The sequence below is a fragment of the Anolis carolinensis genome, unplaced genomic scaffold (assembly GCF_035594765.1).
Source record: "Anolis carolinensis isolate JA03-04 unplaced genomic scaffold, rAnoCar3.1.pri scaffold_12, whole genome shotgun sequence".
In the NCBI taxonomy this organism is placed as follows: Eukaryota; Metazoa; Chordata; class Lepidosauria; order Squamata; family Dactyloidae; genus Anolis; species Anolis carolinensis.
In genome coordinates this window covers 8,234,598-8,255,510 of record NW_026943823.1, presented here as the reverse complement: position 1 = coordinate 8,255,510, position 20,913 = coordinate 8,234,598, and the positions used below count along the sequence as shown (strand labels likewise).

The 20,913-nt window shown below is 41.0% G+C and overlaps 1 protein-coding gene across 3 annotated transcripts; it reads right to left on the bottom strand.

Moving 5' to 3' along the window:
• Positions 1-1,660: 1,660 nt before the first annotated feature.
• Positions 1,661-19,989, bottom strand: clic2 (chloride intracellular channel 2). 3 transcript variants are annotated; one of them, XM_062963950.1, is made up of 7 exons: positions 19,555-19,989; positions 12,879-12,988; positions 11,086-11,211; positions 6,726-6,832; positions 6,020-6,201; positions 3,899-3,954; positions 3,618-3,753 (listed from the first exon to the last, which is right to left on the bottom strand). In XM_062963950.1, exons 1-6 carry the CDS (start codon positions 19,609-19,611, stop codon positions 3,940-3,942), a joined length of 597 nt encoding a protein of 198 aa, XP_062820020.1. In that variant the 5' UTR covers positions 19,612-19,989; the 3' UTR covers positions 3,618-3,753; positions 3,899-3,939. The 3 variants fall into 3 exon arrangements, with proteins under 3 accessions (XP_062820018.1, XP_062820019.1, XP_062820020.1); XM_062963948.1 differs by lacking the exon at positions 3,899-3,954 and having other exon boundaries at positions 1,661-3,753; positions 19,555-19,977; XM_062963949.1 differs by lacking the exons at positions 3,899-3,954; positions 11,086-11,211 and having other exon boundaries at positions 1,661-3,753; positions 19,555-19,979.
• Between the last annotated feature and the right edge of the window lie 924 nt (positions 19,990-20,913).

The window sequence follows — 20,913 nt, the reverse complement described above, 5'->3', positions numbered from 1 at the left end:
TTTTCCTTCCATTCCACTTTTTTTTTCCTTTTTTGCAGCTTGTTTTTGGAAGTATTGTGTCACCAACTGAGGGCAAGGAACCGCCTGGCTTTTTCTCTGTATCCATGCCTGCTTCTTTGGATCCTTCTCAAACAGCATCTTCAACCCCGTCCTGTCCAAATTGTGGGTTACCTGTTACATCACAACTTTTCATCTTAAGCAAACCATAGTCATGTTATGATGTGAAATAAAGCTGCACAGCATTGCAATTTCAAGCCACAGCGGGGGCAGCTTGAAGTGGCTTTGAGAGAGCATTTGCAATACAGATCTAATAAATATCCTCTAATACAACACATTAATACCTTGACACAATACTTGGTCTTGTCCGTATTATAATCGAACTAGCTGTGCCCGGCCACGCGTTGCTGTGGCGAAGTCTGGTGGTATGGGAAATAAAGTATTGAGGAATTGGTGGTAGTTAAGGTAAAGGGTAAACGTTTTCCCCTGACATTAAGTCCAGTCATAACCAACTCTGGGGGTTGGGGCTGATCTCCATTTCTAAGCCGAAGAGCCGGCATTGTCCGTAGACTCCTCCAAGGTCATGTGGCCATAGGCATGACTGCATGGAACGCCGTTACCTTCCCGCCGGAGCCGTACCTATTCATCTACTCTCATTTGCATGTTTTCGAACTTCTGGGTTGGCAGAAGCTGGGGCTTTAGATAATCTGTGGAAGAGGCCTAAGTGAAGCCTAACTCTGCCTGTCCCCTGGACTGAGTTGGTTGCTAGGAGACCAAGTGGGCGGAGCTTAGACTTCTAACTGGCAGCAATTGGATAAAAACAATTATTCCTCTCCCTCTAATTAGGACTTTATTTTTCTTTTCTTTTTGTTGTATCAACCTAGAGGCGTGGATGATGGGTTGTGTTGTTAAATTTCAAAGTTGGGGGGCCTGTAGTTTTGTTGTTTTGTCCGCTGCCCTGATGCCATCACTCTTTTATATATATAGATGAAGATGAGAGTGGAACTTTGTTATTTCTGCCCCAGTATTTCTCCATATTTAATTTTTTTCTCTTCTCTTTGAGGCAGATAAAACTGAGAGTGCATCTATCTACACTACAGAATTAATGCAGTTTGACACTAACTGCCATGGCTCAGTGCTATGGAATCCTGTGAGTTTAGTGAGGCACCAACACGCTTTGATAGAGAAGACTAAAAACATTGTAAAACTACAATGCCCAGGATCCCATAGCATTGAGCCATGGTGTCAAACTGCATTAATTCTACTAATGTAGATGCACTTTGAGAGTGACTGACTCAGGGTCATCTTGTGGGTTCTTGTCTTTGTAGAAATCCAAACTTGGACCTCCCAAGTCTAGAAAAGTACACCAGATTTTCACATTTCTGCTCTATCATTGGTCAATAATAATAATAATAATTATTATTATTAATTATTATTATTATTATTATTATTATTATTATTATTATTTTATTTTTATACCCCGCCACCATCTCCCCAGAGGGACTCGGGGCGGCTCACAGATATAAAACCAGCATACAGAGTATCAAATACAAAAAACACACAAATAAAATTAAAAAGCATAAAATAAAATCAAGGTCAAGGCTTCAAATAAACTTGCCAAAGTCGAGCCTTTGTTAGCCGGGGAAATAAACTCACCCGCTAATTGACATGTATATAAAATAAAATTTATTTGTGTTAGAATGAGACATTGAAAACTAGAAGATACGTATTTCCAAAGACAGAGTTTTCCTTGTTTTGTGCAACAAAGGATGCAATCAGGGCCAGCACACACCTCCCAACAAAGGATTCCCGAGGCAGGAAGCAGCCAGGCTTTGAAGCTGCAAGGCTATTCAATGCTAATCAAGGTGGCCAGTTGCAACATTCACACTTGCTTCCGACAGACAAGAGATCTTTCTCCCACAGATATATAAACCCCACTTGCCTGGTTTCCAACAGACCTCACAACCCCTGAGGAAGGATGCCTGCCATAGATGTGGGCGAAACATCAGGAGAGAATGCTTCTGGAACATGGCCAGACAGCGCGCTCAGGTATAACTCAAGCAACAGTTGCTTCCAGATGGTTTTGTGATGAAATGGGCTGAGACCAATGAAAGCATATTATGTCACATCCATCTTTAAGGTACTAGAGACATCCTGTTGCTTGTGCTCGAAAATATCTTCAATGTAGTCATTCCTCTGACTGTCTCCAGCATTGCATTATATATATATATTTAGATTTCAGTCAAAATTATACACACCGCTATTACTCTTATACAGTATATCTTATGCTAGCTGTTCCAAATCTGCCTGAAAATTCAGCATGTTACACTGGGAACCACGCACATCTGAGACTCAACGTCATAATCGACAACGAGTGCAATGCAAGTAGATATGTGCAAAACTAACTTTAAGCAAGCCTAGAAAAGTTAGTGTCTGGACTTCATCCATGAAACATCGACGAAGTCTAGAACAGAACATAGCATGCCATATATTGGATTTTCTTGGTGGATCTGTAGATACAAGGGTTGAATGAAAAGTAATGCCTCCACCTTCGTAACTCCTCAACAGATGGCAGTTCTGGTCTGCGGCAGGTACTGGCTTGTTCAGTAGACTCTCCTCTACAGTTTCATTTGGCAGGAAGCCTTAGCATTGAATGGTTGTGTTGTTAAAGTGTGAAGTATGGAACCCTGCGCAGAAAGTCGGTCAATGTGACTTAAGCAACAAAGAGTTAGACAGCAACCACCGAGTTTCACAAGCAAAAAGTTGACAGGTTGATTCAGGACAATCGTCATATCACTCAAACATAATCGGCATTTCACAAGAATGTGTGGATCACATTATTGCTTAGCTTGGCTATCGGAAGATCTGTGCACGATGGGTCCTGTGAGACGCCGGTTGCGGAAGCAGAGTGTCGACTTCTTCCGTGACGGCTTCAGAAAACTTATTCATCGTTGGCAGAAATATATCCAATTGTCTGGTGATTATGTGGGAAAGTGAATAGTGGTAGTTAAAGAGCACATTCTAAAGATTATTTCTACGTTTGATTTATTAAAATATTTCCATCCAAACAAAGGTGGAGGCATTACTTTTCATTCAATCCTCGTAGTTTGTAGATTGTGTTTCTTCATCAGCTTCTCTATCCACAACCTACAAACTATCTATCTACAGACCCACTAAAAATATCCAACAAATGCTACGTTCAGCAAAGGACAAGAGGGATGTTCTCACATGTTTATATATCTCATTTTTGGTATCTTTTGGTGGAGTGAGCACTGAGCAGACCACTTTGCATATGGCCCAAGCAGAGCTAATGAAAGGCACAACACCAGGCAGGTAACCTCACACTCTTCTCGGACCAGGTTATTACTTCGCTCACTTCAACAACTGTACGTGCAAAGAGTACAAATCCAACTCACACAATCAACTCATCATAGGAAGAAGATAAATGTGGCAGAAGAGTGACGGGACAGATGTGAAGGCATTGAAGAATTCCTTCAAGTCCGCTGTGGTTCAGCATCCAAGGTAAGGCTCCCTGGCAAAGCTCTCCAGTATGGATTAAGAGTTATCAGTTTCAGGCACCAATGGTTCCAACCCTTAGCTCATCTTCTTGGCCACGCTGGCATACGTGCGTTCAATCTCTCCATCCGCTGGGCAGGTGTGGCTGAACTCATCACGGGCGTACGCATAGTGAAGGTAGCGCCAAACCGCGGTCATCTCTAGCGGGATCTCAAAGTTGCGGTATTTCTTTGCAGCAATCTGTGCGGCAAGGTGGGAGAGGCGGAATGGACGCAGAGAGAGGAAAGAGGAGATTATTTTCCTTTGGATGGATGTGAAGAAGTCATAGTTATTATGTTTAATTTTAACTGTTAGAGTATGTATTTGTGTTTAGTTGACACAGTACCTGAAACAGAAGCCATCTTGTTTCAATCCACAGTAGTGCTGTTACCAAGGAGCTGGCTAGCTCACCAGAGGGAGAAGTGGGCGGAGCCACAAAAAGAAAAAAATAGGAGTTTTTAAAAAAAGAAGCCAGGGCGTGTGTGGCTGGAGGCTTTTCAGTCAAGAAGGGCTGAGGAGACAGGCCTGGCCAAAATCTTTAGTCAAGGCAAACTAAAGGGAGCCTAGTCAAGATCTCTAGTTGGGAAGGACTAGTGATCAGGAATTTGATCGGTAGTAGATCAAATTAAAGGTTTTTATTGTATTTGGGATATTGTTCACTAAGGAGCTCAGCTGAGGTTACAGTTCGCTACAATTTATATCATCAGTAGGAGAGTGAGAGTGGAAGTACACCAGAGACTACTGTTGTGGTGGTTATAAGAGTTATTAAACCACTTGTTTATCTAAAGTTCCATAAGTAAATCAGTCAACCTGCAACCATAAGCTTTGTATGCAATAAACTTGTTGTTCTTTGTTAACAACGACTCATCTCATCTCATCTGCATCTATGGAGCCAAATTTCATTGGTGATAATTCAAAAGCCTCACGTTGGTGGCAGTTACCTTAATAAATCACCTAATTGGGGAAGAGTAATAGTCACAGTTACCACAGAAAGGGAACAACAACACAGAAATCCCTAACTACAGAGACAGAGGCTGGGATCTTGAAATAAAGATCACCCCCTGTAATCCTTCCCCTCATATAAAGGTGATATATATATAATCTAGAGGGATTAAAAGATTCAAAAATCCCCTCAGCAGTGGAAACAGCATTTATAATTTGCTTTGACACCATTACAATTGGCTTGAGTCTTCCCAATTGGCTTTAGCGCCATCGCAATGGAATCTCAAAGGGTTGTAAGAAAAAATGGCACCGTTCATTAATAGTTAAGATCAGGGGTCCTCAAACTTTTTAAGTGGAGGGCCAGTTCATGGTCCCTCAGATTGTTGAGGGGCCAAATTATCATTTTTTTAAAAAAACAAATTACTATGCACACTGTACATGTCTTATTTGCAGTGCAAAACCCCCCCAATAACAATTATGTGTTTGTTTGTTTGTTTACTACATTTATACCCCACCCATTCTCATCCCAAAGGGGACTCAGAGCAGTTTACAAGTTGTATGTACATACAATATATTATATTATTAGCATAGCACAATATTAGCATCATATATTACTATATTGTACCATACCACTATATTATTAATAATATTACATTTAATATATAATATATAATTAATATTATTATATTGCATTATTATTAGTATTATATTGTATTACATTATAATATTATTATCAATATTATATGTCTATAGGTACACAATATATGATATTACAGTAGAGTCTCACTTATAAACGGGCCAGCAGAACGTTGGATAAGCAAATATGTTGGATAATAAGGAGGGATTAAGGAAAAGCCTATTAAACATCAAAATAGGTTATGATTTTACAAATTAAGCACCAAAACATCATATTATCCAACAAATTTGACAGAAAAAGTAGTTCAATACGCAGTAATGTTATATTGTAATTACTGTATTTACGAATTTAGCACCAAAATATCACGATATTTTGAAAACATTGACTACAAAAATGGCTTGGATTATCCAGAGGCTTGGATAAGTGAGGCTTGGATAAGTGAGACTCTACTGTATTATATTGTATTACATTATAATATTATTATCAATATTAAATGCATATAGGTACACAATATATGATATTATTACCATAGCACAATATTAGTAAATGAAAGAACAATACAATACAATATTTAAAAATAAAAACAATTTTAACCTACATAATCCTACCAGGATTTCAATGGGAAGTGTGGGACTGCTTTTGGCCAATGAGATAGTCAAGTTAATTAGGATTGTTGTTGTTGTTGTTGTTGTTGTGTGTCTTCAAGTCATTTCAGACGTTGGGTGAGCCTAAGTCTAAAACTGTGGGCGGGGGCCAGGATAAGATCATAGCAACAACAACATTTTATTATGGTCCAAATATCCTTATTGCACCGTAGGTGTACAAGGTATGCAGGTAAATGAGATTAACAACGTCCAGTTGATTAAACACACGAAGGCACTCACTCACCTTGATGATGTTGAGTTTGGGGAGCAGGTTGCAGTCTGCTAAGGTCATCCAGTTCCCATCCAGGAACTTCCTCTGAGACACTAACACTTCCTCTGTGGAATCCTGGTCAATTTCCTCGGGGATCGGCGTGCTTAAATACTCATCCAGCCGTCTGAACTCTTTCAACAACGCTTTCTCCAAATCTGAATCACAAGAAGCAACCACAGAAGGCTCTTGTTTACCATTTTGCTCCAATCCGTTGATTGACTTACTACCATTAAATTATAATGGGTCAACAGTTATTTCATTGTGCAATGAAAATGCAACACTGCAGTGTCACAGGATGTACAAGAAGAAACCATCTTGGAGAATTTTTTTGTATAAGGCTAAGAGCAGCTTTCAACTTCTCTCCTAGTATTTGCACAAGCGTATACTCCGTAAGAGGGGCCGTGGTGGTGCAGTGGGTTAAACTGCTAAGCTGCAGAACTTGCTGACCAGAAGGCTGGCAGTTCAAATCCGCAGGATAGGGAGAGCTCCTGTCGTCAGCCCCAGCTTCTACCAATTTAGCAATTCGAAAACATGCATATGTGAGATCAATAGGTGCCGCTTCAGCATATAGTACTTGGGATTAATCCATTCCCTCTATTGCTTTTCCAGGGGAAATTGATATAATACTCTGCTTTAAACATGTCTGCATAAGAAGGAAAATAATAAGTTTTGTTCTTACTCTTGTTGGCTTCCTTGTGCGGGTTCTTGATATATGCAGAAAATTTGGCAAAGATGTTCCTGCCCACGTCCAGAGACTCCCTGTTTTTCGGTGTGAGCCGGGGATACCTAAATGGGAAGTCCAGCATTAATGTCAAAAACAGCGCGTCCACAGCTCAAGGGCATGGTGTTGCCTGTTTCCCTTATTGTCTAGAGATCTCACAAAATCAAGAACGCTGAGACAAGGTTTTAGAACAATTAATATCTAATTTGAAGAGTCAGGAAATAAAAATGTAGATCTTTGTTCTTTGTGGAACATCATAGCACAATAGGAAGGCAACGAAGGATTTAATGGCCATGTTAGCTGGGGATGGTGGGAGTTGAAGTCCAACACTAATGGTATGGGCATTTGATCATACCCTGTTTCCCCGAAAATAAGACATCCCCTGAAAATAAGACCTAGTAGAGGTTTTGCTGAATTGCTAAATAGAAGGCCTCCCCCGAAAGTAAGACCTAGTTTTTGTTTTTGTTTTTGTTTGGAAGCATGCCCGCCAAACAGAACACCAGAGCATGCAGGATCGGTAAATGTACGTACCATAGATTCTTGTACATGGACATAATGGTAGTAACTAGAAATTCTTGATAGGATTCACAGTTTGTCTGGTTACGCTGGTTTGTGATGACAACTACTGTACAGTACATAATAAATGTTATTTTTTTGTTGAACAATAATTGTGAATTCTTCTTCATGGAAAAATAAGACATCCCCTGAAAATAAGACGTAGCGCATCTTTAGGAGCAAAAATTAATATAAGACACTATCTTATTTTCGGGGAAATACGGTAATCACCTAGAACTTGTGGAAAGAAACAGATTTGTAGATCCTAGCAATACAATTGCTAACCATCGGAGGGCATTGCTGTATATTTATCAATGCTTTATTAAGGTCTTGAAATGAGAAGAGGGCTGACTCTATAATAAACTCTCTAAATCGACCCAAGCAGAGCATGGAAAAGGTGATCTCTTTTTGTTATAATCTAAAGTATAGTCTCCCAACTTGGGACACCATGTGATCCCTAAGATCCTTCTACGCACCTGCCAAGTTATGACTTTCCTGTTATTTTAGTTCATCCCTATACTATTGCTTTTTTTTACCCAAGTCTCTCTATCATAGAATCATATACAGTAGAGTCTCACTTATCCAACATAAACGGGCCAGCAGAACGTTGGATAAGTGAATATGTTGGGTAATAAGGAGAGATTAAGGAAAAGCCTATTAAACATCAAATTAAGTTATGATTTTACAAATTAAGCACCAAAACATTATGTTTTACAACAAATTGACAGAAAAAGTAGTTCAGTACATGGTAATGCTATGTAGTAATTACTGTATTTACGAATTTAGTACCAAAATATCATGATGTATTGAAAACATTGTCTACAAAAATGCATTGGATAATCCAGAATGTTGGATAAGTGAGACTCTACTGTAGTTGGAAGAGACCACAAGGGCCATCCAGTCCAGCCCCATGCCAGGTCGTCAAAGTCCCTCCGACAAATAGCTTCTCCAGCTATTTACGATCAGGAAGTTCTTTCTAACGTTTAGGTGGAATATTTTTTCCTGCAGTTTGAATCCTTTGCTCTGTGTCTTAGTCTCTAGAGCAAAAGGAAACAAGCTTGCCCGTTTCTCAACATGATGCCCTTTCGATTTTTTAACATGTCTATCATGTCCCCTCTCAGCCTTCTTTTTTCCCATCTAAACAAACCCAGTTCCCTAAGCCGCTCATCGGAGAGCTTGGTTTCCAAATATTTGATCATTTTGGTCACCTTGTCAATGGCCTTCTTTAATTGTGGTTCTGGAGACGGCTTCATTTAGATTAGCTAGATATTCCTGTACTGCCTCTTTACCTATTTTGTACTGCTTTTCTCCTATTGCATCCTCTGCTCCATCTTCCCCAAGCTGAGCACTGTTAAGACTAAGGCAAAGAAGGTGTTGAGTAGTTCTCCTTTTTCTCTGTACCCTATTCACATTTTGCCACCATGTTTAACTGTGTTAGGTTCTCAGCTTTTTTTGGAGAATTATCACGGGCTGGCATCACTTTCAGCTGCAATTAAATAAAATACCTCGGTGGCTTCTGCTTCAACTTGGTGAGATCTATTCTGGAAATATTGGCTTCTTTTTCTCACCAGACTTAACCCACAGCTATTTATTTTATGCCTTTTAATTTTATTTGTGTGTTTTTTGTATTTGATACCACTATGTGCTTGTTTTATATCTGTGAGCTGCCCCGAGTCCCTCTGGGGAGATGGTGACGGGGTATAAAAATAAAATTATTATTATTATTATTATTATTATTATTATTATTATTATTATTACTTGGATCTCACTATCCACTGCTGCTCTAAATTACTCAACAACAACAGGATCCCTACTACATGGCTAACCTAGCAACCCTTGAACAGGTAGCTTACAGTTTTCTTTCCTTTGACACATATACATAAATATGATCTACCCATTCCTCCCTCTGTGAGTGATTTAGTGCAGTGGAGGATCTTTTGTAAATGCTTAGTCCTTTAAAACCGGCTTTTGTTTACTGCAGCTGCAACTGGACAATTCGGAGACTGGGTGCCAACTATGAGCGCATATATCTTGGCTGCGCTCCCACCAGTTTGGACCTGGAGTGTTTCTCTTGGCTCGGGGAAGGTGTTTTGTTGAGTAAGAAGCATGAAGCCAAAAGCAAAACAAGGAATCCGGGCCAGATCAGATCGAGGAAAAGTCCCTTTTGGGGGCCAATGGGCAAGGGGGAGATCTTAGGAGCATAATTTTGAGCAAAATATTGAGGCATGTATAAAATCAACTTTCTAGTGACCTCCTTTTCTTAGTTGTTCTTCTTCTTTTTGGGGCTTGTCCACCTCTCTCTCCTTCCAACCCTCCCCAATCTTTTCCCTGCTTCAACACAGAACTTCCTCCCATTGTTTCAATCTCTCTGGCTGAACCTATTTCCTCCTCGGTCCCAGGTGGGAAACAGATGAGCCTGCTGAGCAGTCCTCCTTTTCTCTCTTATCCGGAACAGTTGGATCTCCCATCCTACCCTGCGCAAGGCCACAACTTGTTTGCATGCTTCATCGTTTCAATCTATATCTCTATCCAATTCTTGAGCATCCAGACAGAGTTAACCCTTAGGGCTGGCGAGTTCTCTCAAGCCACAAGACCTATGCTACATCTTCATTGGATCTTTCTGTAAATATAAACACCATAGCCCAAAAGAAAGTAATTTCCCCTGCTTTTAAACTCAGAATTGTAAAAAGTTCTCTCTTGATTTCAGCTCTAAGTGTGATATATATGAAGTAAAGATGAAGGTTTTCCCTGACATTAGTCATGTCTGACTCTAGGGGTTGGTGCTCATCTCCATTTCTAAGCCAAAGAGCTGGTGTTGTCCATAGACACCTTCAAGGTCATGTGGCCGGCATGACTTCATGGAGCACCTTTACCTTCCCGCTGGAGCAGTACCTATTGATCTATTCACATTTGCATGTTTTCAAACTGCTAGATTGGCAGAAGCTGGGGCTAACAGTGAGAGCTCACCCTGCTCCCTGGATTTGAACCGCCGACCTTTCAGTCAATGAGTTCGGCAGCTCAGTGGTTTAACCCACTGCGCCATCAGGGGCTCCCGTGATATATATTACTGCATCTATATAGTTTGGAAATATTGTTCCTTAGTGTTCTATTTGAAGCCAGCTCTTGAAACCCAGCGCTTTTATATTAATACTAGCTTTGCCTGGCCACACATTGCTGTGGCTTATGTGAATCATTTGTTGGCCAGGTGCAATAGCAGTGAATAGCCTTGCAGCCTCAAAGCCTGGCCGTTTTCTGGAGTAGCTGGAGTAGCATCCTCAATTGAAGAGCCATTTTGAAGCCTGGCTCCTCCCTTTGTCGGCGAATCCTTGTTTGGCCAGCTTGAACTGCACTGAATAGTCTTGCAGCTTAAAAGCCTGGCAGCTTTCTACATAGGGCATCCTTGCTAGGCCAGCTTAAATGGGACGGAGTAGCCTCGTGGCTTCAGAGCTTGGGGGTTTTCTATCTAGGGGAAATCTTGGTTGGCCAGGTTGACTAGCACTGAATAGCCTTGCTGCTTGCAAGCCTGGCTGCTTTCTACCTTGCGGAATCCTTGGTTGGCCAGTTTGAATAGCAACTTGTTTAAGTTAAGGGAAAAACGGTCAGAACATATATATATATAGATAAATTACAAAGAGTGTGTCCACCAAACCAACTTGTCTCCTAATTTACATTCATCTGAAATCCATAGGAAATCATAAAGATTTTAAAGGATCTCTTGCTGGAAGGAAGTGAAAGAAACGTCGGTTATTTTGCAAGCAAATACTTAGGTGGTGAGAGAGTCTGTTCGAGAAAGTCTTCGATCTTCAAGAAGTCCGTTTTCAGCTCCTTGTTGAACACCAAGAACGGAGGCTTAATCCCAGGTGCCAGATCTCTCAACTCGTCTGGTTTCCTAAACAGGAATGAGAAGGCATGGTTTGTAAGGAAATACTTAGTGATGGGCCTAATATTCACGCATCTTTATGATTGATTTGGAGGAGGGGTCCCCAAACTAAGGCCCGGGGGGGCCGGATGCGACCCATCGAAGCTATTTATCCGGCCCCCACGGCACAAGGGCAGAAGGAGGTTGGACTAAATGATCCAAGGGGCCTCTTCTTCTCTTACAACCATCATCATCATCATTATTATTATTATTATTATTATTATTATTATTATTATTATTATTATTATTATTATTATATTGTATGACACGGCAAACAAGATAGATATGCTGGATTTCGTATCACAAAATCACATTATTATTATTAACATTGAGGCTGGGTGGCCATCTGTCAGGGGTGCTTTGTTTGTGCTTTTGGTGCACAGAGGCAGAAGGGAATTGGACTCAATGGCCCAAAGGGTCTTTTCCAATCCTCTTTATTATTATTATTATTATTATTATTATTATTATTATTATTATTATTATTATTACTATTATTGACAATGATACTGGGAGGCCATCTGTCTGGGATGCTTTGCTTGTGCTTTTGGTGCACAGAGGCAGAAGGGGATTGGACTCAATGGCCCAAGGGGTCTCTTCCAACCCTCTTTTTTATTGTTGTTGTTGTTGTTGTTGTTGTTGTTGTTGTTGTTATTATTATTATTTTATTGTATGAAACAGCAAACAAGATAGATATGCTGGATTTCGTATAACAAAATCACAAGTCGAACAGTTCCCAAGTGTCTAGGACTGTGTGATGTATTTGTTATTATGATTATTATTAACATTGAGGCTGGGTGGCCATCTGTCAGGGGTGCTTTGCTTGTGCTTTCAGTGCACAAAAGCAGAAGGGGGTTGGACTAAATGGCCCAAGGGGGCTCTTCCAACCCTTTTTATTATTATTATTGTTGTTGTTGTTGTTGTTGTTATTTATTATTATTACTATTATTATTATTAGTTTATTGTATGACACAGCAAACAAGATAGATATGCTGGATTTCGTATCACAAAATCACAAGTCGAACACTTCCCAAGTGTCTAGGACTGTGTGATGTATTTTCGGATGATACGTGCAGATCCCAGTAGAGTGGCCTTTTGTAGTTGACAGATTGTGATTTTGTCAATGTCTATTGTTTCCAAATGCCGGCTGAGATCTTTTGGCACGGCACCCAGTGTGCCCATCACCACCGGGACCCCCTGCACTGGTTTCTGCCAGAGTCTTTGAAGTTCAGTCTTGAGGTCCTGATAGCGGCTGAGTTTTTCCTGTTGTTTCTCGTCAATGCGAAGTGTCTAGGACTGTGTGATTTATTATTATTATTATTATTATTATTATTATTATTATTATTATTATTATTATTATATTGCTTGGTGGCCAACTATAGTCCAGCCCTCCAACGCGCCGAAGGATCGTGAACTGGCCCCCTGTTTAAAAAGTTTGGGGACCCCTGATTTGGAGGATGGGATAGTAGATACATGTGAATCAACACATGCAAGTTTCATCCAAATCCACATGCTTTTTTGCTCTTTTTTTGGTGAGACATTTACTATTTTTTTGGAGGAAGGTGCAATTGGACCACTCTAAGGACAACTTTCCATCCCTTTGTGCCCAAAGGATGCCTGTATTGACCTCTCAGACCTACCTTGTCATATCTACTGTTGTCACATTGAACCGGGCACCTTTGAGCCACAGAACCATGAAAAGGCTTTGGCAGAAGGGACAGTTTCCGATGTTTTCTCCATCCAAGCCGGCCTGTAGAAAAGGCAAAATGGGTCATTGGCAGTTCTCAGAGACGTTGCTGAATGCTGACATTAAGGCACAGCCAAAATCCTAAATGACATACACGTTGTAAGTACAGTAGAGTCTCACTTATCCAAGCCTCGCTTATCCAAGCTTCTGGATAATCCAAGCCATTTTTGTAGTCAATGTTTTCAATATATCATGATATTTTGGTGCTAAATTCGTAAATACAGTAATTACAACATAACATTACTGCATATTGAACTACTTTTTCTGCCAAATTTGTTGTATAACATGATGTTTTGGTGCTTAATTTGTAAAATCACAACCTAATTTGATGTTTAATGGGCTTCTCCTTAATCTCCTGATTATCCAAGATATTCGCTTATCCAACGTTCTGCCGGCCCATTTATGTTGGATAAGTGAGACTCTACTGTAATAATAATAATAATAATAACAATAATAAAGAGGGTTGGAAGAGACCCCTTGGGCCATTGAGTCCATCCCCTTCTGCCTCTGGCACCAAAAGCACAAGCAAAGCACCCCTGACAGATGGCCACCCAGCCTCAATGTTAATAATAATAATAATAATAATAATAATAATAATAATAATAATAATAAAGAGGGTTGGAAGAGACCTCTTGGGCCATTGAGTCCAACCCCCTTCTGCCTCTGTGCACCAAAAGCAGATGCAAAGCACCCCTGACAGATGGCCACCCAGCCTCAATGTTAATAATAATAATAATAATAATAATAATAATAATAATAATAATAATAATGAGGGTTGGAAGAGACCTCTTGGGCCATTGAGTCCATCCCCCTTCTGCCTCTGGCACCAAAAGCAGATGCAAAGCACCCCTGACAGATGGCCACCCATCCTTAATAATAATAATAATAATAATAATAATAATAATAATAATAATAATAATAACAAAAATAAGACCCCTTGGGTCATTTAGCCCAATCCCCTTATGCCCTTGTGCCTTGGGGCCCAGATAAATGGCTTCGATGGGCCGCAACCAGCCCCCGGGCCTTAGTTTGGGGACCCCTGTTCTACTGTAATGCAAATTCTGCAAACAGAGTTATTTTAACTATGATAGCGTGGCCAACAAGAAGACACATAAAAGCAACATGATCAAATACACTCACTTGTTAAAGTTCTATCTACAATTTTCTAAGACAGATCAGTAAAATGGTTAGTAGAAGATGTTAAGGAAAGTGCTTGGGGGAGCATAGTGTCACTCAGCTCTCATGAATGGAGTGGCTGCACCATTTCCAGGCCAAATCTTGAAGAGATACTCCTTTTCTGGAAACTGAACATTGTTATTTTTGTTTCTATTTTCAAAGCAAACACCACATTGTTTCTGTTTCCTGAGGTGGAATGATATCAGCAATGGAAGCAATAGCGAAACCCCTTGGTATGCTTTTCCAGCCTATTGTGGTAATCTTTATCTTCGCCGACCACGATTGAGAAGGACTCTGGGAAGTGAGATAAAAGATCCGAGGAAAACACCCAGTGCTTCTGGTTGGGAAGAACAAGAGAGCCGGCCTATTGTGGGTCGGAAGGAAGGGAGTTTTGTACAGCAACACAATGTGTGTGTGTGTCCAGGGAGTCTCAAGGGGGTGGGGGTGGAGGGGAGGTACGGTAAACTTTTCCGTCTCAGTCATGGAATGGAAAAGTTCACCATATTCCTACTTCTTTCCCCTTCTGTTCTTTAAAAATTAGCAAAGGCACTATCTAAGGGGATTTACCAATCATTCAGCTCTTTCCCAGAAATCCATCTATGTTTTCCTTGAACACCATCCAGATCTGTCCTAAGATATTGTGCTGCCTGAGGCAGTCCCCATCCCAGACCCAACTTCAAAGTGAACACTATCCAAGGTCTGTTATTGTATTGATACGTGAGATCCCAACACTCTCCGAAGCATCTTGTAAGAATCCTTAGTAGAAGAAACCAGTGATATAATTCAGTGTTGACTTCATACCCCTACCCTGAAAAAATCCTGCTTGAAGCAGATGCTTCACTGGGTTTTTGTGTGTTTTCCAGGCTGTATGGCCATGTTCCAGAAGTATTCTCTCCTGACATTTTGCCCACATCTATGGCAGCCATCCTCAGAGATTGTGAGATATTCCACAGATATATAAACCCCACTTGCCTAGTTTCCAACATACCTCACAACCTCTGAGGATGCCTGCCATAGATGTGGGCGAAATGTCAGGAGAGAGTGCTTCTGTAACATGGCCAGACAGCCTGGAAAACTCACGGCAACCCAAGATGGCAAATGTTCTTAAAGAAAGACTGGACAAAGTGGAAAAGCTGCAGCATGGTGCGAGCCAAAACCAAGGTCACCACAACATCTGTTATAGAACTCCAATATGCCGATGACAACGTAGAAGCATACAAGAAGCTCGGCCTCTCACTGAACATCGAGAAAACCAAAGTGCTCTTCCAACAGGCACCAGCTAATCCCTCTGCAATGCCAGGAATACAGCTTAACGGTGTCACATTAGAAAACGTTGACCATTTCTGCTACCTTGGCAGCCACCTCTCCACAAAAGTCAACATTGACACTGAAATACAACACCGCCTGAGCTCTGCGAGTGCAGCATTTTTCCATATGAAGCAGAGAGTGTTTGATGACCGGGACATCCGTAGAGATACCAAGGTGCTTGTTTACAAAGCCATTGTCCTCCCAACCCTGCTCTACGCCTGCGAAACGTGGATGGTATACAGACACCACACCAAACTCCTGGAGCGTTTACATCAGTGTTGCCTCAGAAAAATCCTGGAAATCTTTTGGGAAGACAGGCGGACAAATGTCAGTGTGCTGAAAGAAGCAAAGACCACCAGCATTGAAGCGATGCTCCTACGCCATCAACTCCGCTGGACTGGCCACGTTGTCCGAATGCCCGATCACCGTCTCCCAAAGCAGTTACTCTACTCCGAACTCAAGAACAGGAAACATAATGTTGGTGGGCAGGAAAAGAGATTTAAAGATGGGCTTAAAGCCAACCTTAAAAACTGTGGCATAGACACTGACAACTGGGAAGCCCTGGCCCTTGAGTGCTCTAATTGGAGGTCAGCTGTGACCAGCAGTGCTGTGGAGTTCGAAGAGGCACGAATGGAGGGCTTAAGGGAGAAACGTGCCAAGAGGAAGGAGCATCAAGCCAACCCTGACCGGGACCGCCTTCCACCTGGAAACCGATGTCCTCACTGCGGGAGAACATGCGGATCAAGAATAGGTCTCTTCAGACACCTGTGGACACCCCCCCAAGACCCTATAACTGGAGGACCATCATCCTCGGCCTACGAGGGATCGCCTAAGTAAGTAAGTAAGTAAGGTGATGTTAGAGTGCTGGAAAGGTCTCCAAAAGACCAGGGTTTGAATTCCCACTTGGCCATAGAAACCCACTCCACAAGTCACACACTCTCAGCCTTAGAGAGAGCCAATGCCAAATGTTCTGTGAGTAACTCCTGCCATCTTTCCCACCATAATAGGGTTAGGAGCCAGCATGACACTTTAGCTTTGGAATATGATTTTTGGAGCCAATTTTTCAAACATCGCTCAGGCATGAAATCCACAATGTGACCCTCTCTCAGTCTCCAAGGAAGGCAAGGCAAATCTCTTCTGAATAAATCTTGCTATGAAACCATGTGATAGCCTGAGCTTAAAAATGGCTTGAAAGCCCACAACAGGAACAACACTCGCAGTGCTGTTGTAATCTAATGTCAACTTGAATAACAATAACAAATGAGCATACAGTAGAGTCTCACTTATCCAACATTAGCTTATCCGACGTTCTGGATTATCCAACACATTTTTGTAGTTATTTTTTTTAATATATTGTGATTTTTTTGGTGCTAAATTCATAAAAACAGTAATTACTATGTAGCATTAATGCATATTTAACTACTTTTTCTGTCAAATGTGTTGTATAACATGATGTTTTGGTGCTTAATTTGTAAAATCACAATCTAATTTGATGTTTAATAGGCTTCTCCTTAATCTCTCCTTATTATCCAACATATTTGCTTATCCAACATTCTGCCGGCCTGTTTATGTTGGATAAGTGAGACTCTACTGTACTTTAAAAATACACACGTGCATAAATATATACATTAAAAAGTCTCTTATCTGTCCCTTGCAAATGTATTTATGTCTTCGACAATGTGTGGTTTGCAATGACAGCACTGATAAGCAATGTGGAAGCATCAGCAAAACAACATCTTGACTGGAGCAAAACAAGATCCGTCATCAGATCAGCTACTCTGATCCAGCTTAACACAGACAGAGCACTCCCAAGCTGCGGTAACCTTCACAGGGGAAAACTGGAACAGCAATATCAGAGTTTAGTTAAAATGGCAAAAGTGACGAATGAAGAAGAATACACAGGCTGGGAGAGGCAGCAACTGTTTGCTTTTGCCTGGGCCTCCTGGGAAGGGCAAGGTTGCAATCTTTTCTCAACTCCTGCTGAGTTTTAATAAACTGAGGGAGGGCAAAGGGAATTTGAAAATCAGCTGGAAAAGTAGGAAAGCAGAGAATTAATCGGGGATGTCCCTGTCAAATCAGAACAGTTGAATATTGCCATAATGAAACTAAAACTCACTTTGCCGCTAACCTCTTTTGGGTCCAATGAATACACATGAATATATTCTTGCAACTTGATCAGCAATGTAATTGTTTCTTGCACCTAATTGAGGCCAAAAACCTTGTAGATCATCAGTCAATGGCAGCAAATCAAAGCTTTTGGTTAGCCCTAGCTTCTTACAAGCCATTTTCCAACAAGTGCAAATACAGTAGAGTCTCACTTATCCAACATAATGTTGGATAAGCGAATATGTTGGATAATATGGAGGCATTAAGGAAAAGCCTATTAAACATCAAATTAGGTTATGATTTTACAAATGAAGCACCAAAACATCATGTTAGACAACAAATTTGGCAGAAAAAGTAGTTCAATACGCAGTAATGCTATGTAGTAATTACTATATTTATGAATTTAGCACCAAAATATCACGATATATTGAAGACATTAACTACAAAAATATGTTGGATAATCCAGAAAGTTGGATAAGCGAGTGTTGGATAAGTGAGACTCTACTGTATGTAGTTCCATAATATCAGACCCAGTAAAAGCCTGGGTGGCTCAGTATGTTAAAGCGCTGAGCTGCTGAACTTGCAGACCGAAAAGTCCCAGGTTCAAATCCGGGGAGCAGAGTGAGCGCTTGCTGTTAGCTCCGGCTTCTGCCAACCTAGCAGTTCGAAAACATGCCAATGTGAGTAAATCAATAGGTACTGCTCCTGCAGGAAGGTAACAGCGCTCCATGCAGTCATCCCACATGACCTTGGAGGTGTCTACGGACAACGCCGGCTCTTCGGCTTAGAAATGGAGATGAGCACCAACCCCTAGTCGGACATGACTAGACTTAACATCAGGGGAAACCTTTACCTATCGTATATACTTGAGTATAAGCCGACCCGAATATAAGCCGAGGCACCTAATTTTACCACAAAAAAACTGGGGAAACATTGACTCAAGTATAAGCCGAGAGCAGTAAATTTCAGAAATAAAAATAGATACCAATAAAATTACATTAATTGAGGCATCAGTAGGTTGGGCTCGGGCTGTGGTGCAGGCTGGAGAGCAGCTGCAATGAATCACTGCAATGAATCACTCTGACCTGGAGGTCATGAGTTCGAGGCCCGCTCGGAGCCTATGTTTGTCTTGTCTTTGTTCTATGTTGAAAGGCATTGAATGTTTGCCTATATGTGTAATGTGATCCGCCCTGAGTCCCCTTCGGGGTGAGAAAGAAGGGCGGAATAGAAATGCTGTAAATAAATAAATAAATAGGTTAAATGTTTTTGAATATTTACATAAAGCTCTAATTTAAGATAAGACTGATCAACTCTGATTAAATCATTATTCTCATCTTCTTCAATGTAAATGTGCTTATGTATCTTTTTAATAATAATAGAGTAAAATAATACATGTAATAATAATAATAATAATAATAAATACAGGAAAATAATACATGTAATAATAAATAGAGTAAAATAATAAATGCAATAATAATAATAATAAGATCCGAGTGAAATAATAAATGTATTACTAATGATAAAAATAGAGTAAAATAAATGTAATAGTAGCAACGATAATAGAGAAAAATAATAAATGTAATAATACCAATAATAATAGAGAAAAATAATAAATGTACCATATATTCTTGAGTATAAGCTGACCCAAATATAAGCCAACCAGGATCCTCACCCGAGGGGTGAGGATCCTGGTTGGCTTATATTTGGGTCAGCTTATACTCAAGAATTAACGGTACATTTATTATTTTTCTCTATTATTATTGGTATTATTACATTTATTCTAGTATTTTAAAAGGGCTGAAAAACTAGGTTTATACTCGAGTATATACAGTGCTTTAAAAGCCTAAGAATTCGGCAGCTACTGTTCTTATGCCCACCTCCCTTTTGAGATGGCATTCCTCTGCATTGACTTCCAAGAGTAGTAACCCAACTGTGCTCTACCTGCTCGTTTTGCACCCATTTATCCATGAGAACCTCACCTTTACAAACAGCTCGATCTCTGGTTCTTTCAAGGGATTGTAAAGTCGGCTCGCCATCGTCTCTCCGTTAGAAGGCTGCCCAAGTTCTTCTTTTGCTGTGGTTGCCCCTCCGCAAACCTTGGCAATGAAGGAGGTGGGAATCCAGGCAGAAGGGTGGCTTTGCTGGGCTCTCTGGAAAAGATGAGTCTCACTCACTTCCAATGTCGCAGAGCTGCAAGCGGGCCTTTCCTTTTAAGTTTCCCTTCCTTTCGTCCTTCCTCCAAAACTCAAAGCCAGAAAAGGCACGGAGGTGTGCTGAGCGACCTTCTGCTTGTTGTGAGTCAGCAGGATGGACTATCAGCAAAGGGCAAGCTGCGGTCTTCTCTGCCTATCGAGGAGGCCAGATGTTGCCCCGACTCTTTAAGAAATATCCTTCTGTGCTCTGACTGTAAACACCACAATTGCCAAGTTTTCTATCACAGGAAGTAAGCGGGGAAGTTTCCCATTCTTCCGTGATTTGACAGGCTGCTTATTTAATCTATCTCTGCTCAACTGAAGGTGGAGGTGCAAATTCGCCCTCCCAACGCATCCTAATTTGTGTCCAAATGTGAGTTTGGGAATGGCTGGAATGCCACCTCTCAATGTGTTGTAGATATCCAAGAAATGTCTAGAGCAGAGGTTCTCAATCTGTGGATCCCCAGATATTTTGGCCTTATTTATTTATTTATTTATTTACAGTATTTATATTCCGCCCTTCTTTCTCACCCCGAAGGGGACTCAGGGCGGATTACAATGAACACATATAAGGCAAACATTCAATGCCAACAGACAAACAACATATATAGACAGACACAGAGGCATTTAACATTTTTTTCCAGCTTCACGATTCCGGCCACAGGGGGAGCTGCTGCTTCACTGTCCAGTAGTGGCTGTACTTCTTCATTCCATTCCTCGTGTTTTGCTGGCAGTTTTATGATGTTGTAAATTAGTTAAATTAGCCTCCCGCATAAAGCGTACCTAAATTTCCTTAATTGACAGATGCAACTGTCTTTCGGGGCTGCATAGGTCAACAGCAAGCCGGGCTATTTAATGGTCGGGGGCTTAACCCGACCCGGGCTTCGAACTCATGACCTCTCGGTCAGTAGTGATTTATTGCAGCTGGTTACAGCTGGAAACTTCAGGAGAGAATGCTTCTGGAACATGGCCATACAGTCTGGAAAACTCATAGCAACCCAATGTCTAGAGAAATGAACTGCATTAATTCCATAGTGTAGATGCACTCTGTGTGTGTGTGTGGGGGGGGGGGGGCAGGATGGAGGCTTTTGGAGGCCTTTAAATAGAGGCTGGATGGCCATCTGTTGGGGGTGCTTTGAATGCGAT

Excerpts from the sequence above, each read along its gene's own strand:
- clic2 (XM_062963948.1), bottom strand. The coding sequence starts at position 19,611 with ATGGCGAGCCGACTTTACAATCCCTTGAAAGAACCAGAGATCGAGCTG. Across the intron at positions 12,989-19,554 it reads AGATCGAGCTGTTTGTAAAG|GCCGGCTTGGATGGAGAAAA; the intron begins GTGAGGTTCTCA and ends CCTTTTCTACAG. Across the intron at positions 6,833-11,085 it reads CAGACTCTCTCACCACCTAA|GTATCCCCGGCTCACACCGA; the intron begins GTATTTGCTTGC and ends CTTCCCATTTAG.